We start from the raw sequence: 6000 nt of genomic DNA, 5'->3' as shown, positions 1-6000 counted from the left end.
TCTATAGGGAGGGTTTCCCGGCAGAATTAGTCACTGACAACGGGGTACAATTCTGCTCTGAAAGAATGTTAACCATTTTTGAAGAAATTTTGCAATAAGCACACTAGAACTGCTTTATATCATCCGAGAGCTAACGGGCTCGTGGAGAGAGCCAATAGGTTCATAAAGGGTGGTCTGCAATTAGCTATGGCCTCAAGTTTAAGGTGGTCTTGTGTGGTAAGAGAAATGATATGGAACTACTGCACCACACCACACTCAGTTACCAATGTATCTCCATTTATGTCATTGAAAGGAAGACAGCCTGGAACAAAGCTATGTCCAGGGTGGATGGACTTAGCCAAAAGTTCCAACATTGATCGTGAGAGGATCATGACTCTCATCAAAGAAGCACAGGATGTGTACAAGGAAAGGTTTGATGAGGGCAAGAGAGCTAAAGTTAACAACTGGAAAGTGGGGGATTGCGTTCTCTTAAAGAACCCTAGATTCACTCCTAAGTGTGTGGAAAGCAAGTATATTGGTCCTAAGAAGATATTTGCTGTAAGGAACAATGTGGTTATTGTGGAGGGAGGAGAGTGTTGGTCAATGTCTAGAATTGTGAAATGTCCAGAGTGCATGAAGGACAGTGAATATGGCAAATGTGAACTCACTAATAACAATTTCAGTGACTCTAGTGTCATGGATGAAGATCCTGATGATGATAGTCAATTAAGACCTGCAACAGAGACAAAGTCAAGTAGAGTCAAGAACAAACCCAGTTGGTTTAAAGATTACTATGTAGAGTAAACAGCTGTGTATATAAGGGATGAGATGTGTTATGACGGTAAGCTAAGGCTTAACATTTAAAGTATTTCATGTAAGTTCTTGTTTAGATTTGTGTTTCGCATAAGCCCCACTATGAGCTCAGATAATTCTAAGAATGTTGATGTGGAATGTTTTGAGTTAGATTGTAGAGAGCAGATCAGTTGGGGGAGGCTGCTCTGATCAGGCCTGCTGTCGCTTCTTTAAGAATAAATCTTAATTGTGCATCTCTGCCGCCTGGAGCCCTTTAATTTCCTCAAACTCGAAGCCTCCCTTTTCAGTTTGTTTTTCTGAGGCCATGCACCCCCCTCCCGCCACTGTGATGACGTCACAACACAATTCCCTATTAGACCCTGTTGATGTCGCATGCACCGATATCCAGCCTGCTGATATCACACGTCACTACTGTTCCCCTGTTGACATCCTGCTGACGTCATAATGAATTCTTGCTACTCATGTGGCCATGTGTCGCTCCTGCCACTCTGCTGATGTCACAGTTCACAACCCCCACGCCCCCACCACCCCTCCGCTGAGTTCAGCAATGGCAATAGACGGCATCTTGAAGGGCCCCCCAAGGGTCAGGAAAGACACAGACACCGCCCCCTACGTTGTTTCCGCCTCACTTTTACTGTTGAAGATACAGGGACGCCGGCTGTCGGCTCAAGGGGAAGTCCTGCTGGACTTGTGGGGGCATGCAGCAGAATGTTCCAGGGTGTACAGCTTCTGTGGGGTGGGGGAGGGCCGGCAGCAGGCTTCAGAGTCTCCCCCAGTAAGCGGGTGAGTCAGACGGTGGGGGTCATGGTTCTTCGGGGGGCGGATGGTTTTGCTGAGTAAAGAGTCATCTTTTTTCATTTTACTTGAGGGTGTCCAGAGCCGCGCACACCTGCTCGAATACTTGGTCCACGGAGCCTTCTGCGTTAATCTAGGAGCAAAGAGAGAGAGAGAGAGAGATGTTCACATCAGAGCTTGGGGGGACTTGTAGACCCTCACCCTCCCGTGCCCCCCTCTCAGAGCATCCCTGGGAACTTCAGAAGAGTCATGGTCTTGGCCTGAGCTGATCAGGTGGCAGCCATGCGCTGCACCTCACCTCTGCTGCACCTCACCTCCTGCCCCAATGCTTACCGTTGCCCCTACCCTCGTGGTCTTGCCTGAGCTGATCAGGTGGCAGCCATGCACTGCACCTCACCTCCTGCCACAATGCTTAGCATTGGTTAGAGGGTATATTCCTTGCATGGGCCCCTTGTTATAGGATGAGTTTGGGGCCCTGGTTAGAGGGTATATTCCTTGCATGGGCCCCTGGTTATAGGATGAGTTAGAGGTCCTGGTTAGAGGGTATATTTCTTTCATTGGCCCTTTGCTATAGGATGTGTTTGGGGCCCTGGTTAGAGGGTATATTCCTTGCATAGGCCCCTGGTTATAGGATGTGTTTGGGGCCCTGGTTAGAGGGTATATTCCTTGCATAGGCCGCTGGTTATAGGATGTGTTTGGGGCCCTGGTTAGAGGGTATATTCCTTACATGGGCCCCTGGTTATAGGATGTGTTTGGGGCCCTGGTTAGAGGGTATATTCCTTACATGGGCCCCTGGTTATAGGATGAGTTTGGGGCCCTGGTTGCAGGGTATATTCCTTACATGGTCCCCTGGTTATAGGATGTGTTTGGGACCCTGGTTAGAGGGTATATTCCTTACATGGGCCCCTGGTTATAGGATGAGTTTGGGGCCCTGGTTGCAGGGTATATTCCTTACATGGTCCCATGGTTATAGGATGTGTTTGGGACCCTGGTTAGAGGGTATATTCCTTGCATAGGCCCCTGGTTATAGAATGTGTTTGGGGCCCTGGTTAGAGGGTATATTCCTTACATGGGCCCCTGGTTATAGGATGAGTTTGGGGCCCTGGTTGCAGGGTATATTCCTTACATGGTCCCCTGGTTATAGGATGTGTTTGGGACCCTGGTTAGAGGGTATATTCCTTACATGGGCCCATGGTTATAGGATGAGTTTGGGGCCCTGGTTGCAGGGTATATTCCTTACATGGTCCCCTGGTTATAGGATGTGTTTGGGACCCTGGTTAGAGGGTATATTCCTTGCATAGGCCCCTGGTTATAGAATGTGTTTGGGGCCCTGGTTAGAGGGTATGTTCCTTGCATGGACCCCTGGTTATAGGATCTGTTTGGGACCCTGGTTAGAGGGTATATCCCTTGCATAGGCCCCTGGTTATAGAATGTGTTTGGGGCCCTGGTTAGAGGGTATGTTCCTTGCATGGACCCCTGGTTATAGGATCTGTTTGGGACCCTGGTTAGAGGGTATATTCCTTGCATAGGCCCCTGGTTATAGAATGAGTTTGGGACCCTGGTTAGAGGGTATATTCCTTGCATAGGCCCCTGGTTATAGAATGTGTTTGTGGCCCTGGTTAGAGGGTATATTCCTTACATGGGCCCCTGGTTATAGGATGAGTTTGGGGCCCTGGTTGCAGGGTATATTCCTTACATGGTCCCCTGGTTATAGGATGTGTTTGGGACCCTGGTTAGAGGGTATATTCCTTGCATAGGCCCCTGGTTATAGAATGTGTTTGGGGCCCTTGTTAGAGGGTATGTTCCTTGCATGGACCCCTGGTTATAGGATCTGTTTGGGACCCTGGTTAGAGGGTATATCCCTTGCATAGGCCCCTGGTTATAGAATGTGTTTGGGGCCCTGGTTAGAGGGTATGTTCCTTGCATGGACCCCTGGTTATAGGATCTGTTTGGGACCCTGGTTAGAGGGTATATCCCTTGCATAGGCCCCTGGTTATAGAATGAGTTTGGGACCCTGGTTAGAGGGTATATTCCTTGCATAGGCCCCTGGTTATAGAATGTGTTTGTGGCCCTGGTTAGAGGGTATATTCCTTACATGGGCCCCTGGTTATAGGATGAGTTTGGGGCCCTGGTTGCAGGGTATATTCCTTACATGGTCCCCTGGTTATAGGATGTGTTTGGGACCCTGGTTAGAGGGTATATTCCTTGCATAGGCCCCTGGTTATAGAATGTGTTTGTGGCCCTGGTTAGAGGGTATATTCCTTACATGGGCCCCTGGTTATAGGATGAGTTTGGGGCCCTGGTTGCAGGGTATATTCCTTACATGGTCCCCTGGTTATAGGATGTGTTTGGGACCCTGGTTAGAGGGTATATTCCTTGCATAGGCCCCTGGTTATAGAATGTGTTTGGGGCCCTGGTTAGAGGGTATGTTCCTTGCATGGACCCCTGGTTATAGGATCTGTTTGGGACCCTGGTTAGAGGGTATATCCCTTGCACGGGCCCATTGTTTTAGGATGTGACACGTTCTTTAGACCCATGATTAGGCCTCATTATGAGTTTTGTGTTGTGGGCAAAAACTGTGGTAATGCAGTAGTGAGTTACCACTGCATTACTGCCACATTACCACACCTCCGAACTACAGGTTTGAAGGTAAGGTGGAGGAAAAAACCTCCAGCAAAATGCTGGCGGTAATCCACCACCAAAAAATGCAGTGGAACACCAAGTGGTGGTAAAGGTAAATCTGTTTGCTGGTATCATAGTGGACTTACCACTGAGATACCAACTAACTTGTAATGAGGCCTGTGTGCCTTGCATATGCCACAGGTTAAAGGGTGTGTCATTGGTTTGGAACCCTGGCTAAAAGGGGTGCCCATATTTAGAGGGTGTATTCCTAGTTTCAACCACAGGGTATGGAGAGTGGCCATGTACTTGGGTTGTTGGTTATACGGATGTCCCTTTTCTTGGACCTTGTTTGAGGGTGTGTCTCTTTGTGTTTTTGAGTTCTTTGGGAGTGAACACTGTGCTGTATTTTTCTGAGGGGAGCATTTGTAAACCTGCTATACAGGGCATGGCGGAAGGTCTGGGGAGGCGAATGTTCCGAGTTCTAGGGAATGACTATGGAAGGGGCAAGAGTTGAGGAATGGTATTGGTGATAGAGGTTACTATGTACTGGTTACTTGCAGATCCATTGCTGACTCTTTCCCTCCCTCCCTCCCTCCATCCCTCCGTCCCTCCCTCCCTCTCCTGTTAAATCCCCACCCCTTTGTTTCTCTGCTCCGTAACCTTATTCTTCCCCCTATGATTGTAAAGCGCTCCGTTGCTTCCCAAAGCTAGGTCCATGCTCAATAAATACCCCAATATTAATAGAGTGGGGGCGGTCTGGGACAGGAGGGGCCAGTGTACCTTCCGAACGATACCCCGGCCCTCGTACATGGCGATGACCGGCTCTGTTGCTTTGTAGTAAGTGTCCAAACGCTTTTTAATGGTCTCTGCGTTGTCGTCTGCTCGTCCGCTGGTCTCCGCTCGCTTCAAGAGCCGCTTCGTCATCGTCTCGGCCCCGGCATCGATGTACAGAAGCAACGAGGCAGGGGCGATCTGAAACACCAAATAGAAAGGTCATCTACTGGCAGCTGACAGTCAAACGCACTGATATCCGTGGGCCTGGAATAACGGTTACTAATAGTTGTGCTTCTTTTTCAGTAGAGAAATAGATGCTGTTTTCTATTTCATGAGTTGGCCTCAAGGCCAGAGCATATCACAGGCCATCATTTATCTTACCTTTTATCGCCTGAGGGTTACAGATATGCACCCGTTTGGGCCATACCAGGACAGTGCTATCGAATTCTCTTTAATAGAACGGTAAGCCGCCATCTTGTGTTGCTTTCTAGCTAGGTTTCTGCTATATAAATCACCTACATACACCCATACAGTCCTGCTCGGGGGGGGGGCTGACTCTGTGAACCCCATCATGGCAGCACCCCTGCTTATTATTGGGGAGCACGAGTGCCGGGAATGCTGAAGCGAGATTAGTAACAGGCTCTTATGTGGCAGAATACATCCCAAGCAAACAAGTTGAACTTCCAAAGTAACCAAAACAAAGACAAATAAGCAATATATAATGAAGGGGTCACACCGCACCCTTACATTCTAGAAACTCTCAAGGACTCGAGAGGCGGTGCGCAACTCCTTGACCTGGAATGTCTCCTGTTACAGAAGCGTGCCAGTGCTGCCTTCACCGCGATGTGGCTGCAAGTACCTCTGCGTGTTGCGGTACCTGGCACCCTCCGCTGTACATCCTCGGGCCGTGGTGATCCACTCCCGGCAAAGGGCAAGGTCCTTCTGTATGCATTTGCACTAACATGATGTGTGATTGTGATGGGCACATGCCGTGAGCACGGGGCATCTTGTATCACA

General features: G+C 49.0%; 1 protein-coding gene across 5 annotated transcripts in view; it reads right to left on the bottom strand.

Moving 5' to 3' along the window:
- Positions 1 to 1402: 1402 nt before the first annotated feature.
- The window catches only part of AK1 (adenylate kinase 1), a 1026690-nt gene continuing 1022092 nt past the window's right edge, over positions 1403 to 6000 (bottom strand). For all 5 annotated transcript variants that reach the window (XM_069609116.1, XM_069609117.1, XM_069609119.1 and 2 more), the window contains 2 exons: positions 4990 to 5181; positions 1403 to 1720 (listed from right to left, as the gene is read on the bottom strand). In XM_069609116.1, coding sequence (XP_069465217.1) covers positions 1652 to 1720; positions 4990 to 5181 — 261 coding nt within the window. In that variant the 3' untranslated portion in view covers positions 1403 to 1651. The remainder of the gene's footprint in view (positions 1721 to 4989; positions 5182 to 6000) is intronic.

This window comes from Ambystoma mexicanum, chromosome 8 (assembly GCF_040938575.1).
Source record: "Ambystoma mexicanum isolate Mex_15411 chromosome 8, UKY_AmexF1_1, whole genome shotgun sequence".
Lineage (NCBI taxonomy): Eukaryota > Metazoa > Chordata > Amphibia > Caudata > Ambystomatidae > Ambystoma > Ambystoma mexicanum.
The sequence above is the reverse complement of the archived record's forward strand: the minus strand, read 5'-3'. Positions and strand labels throughout refer to the sequence as shown.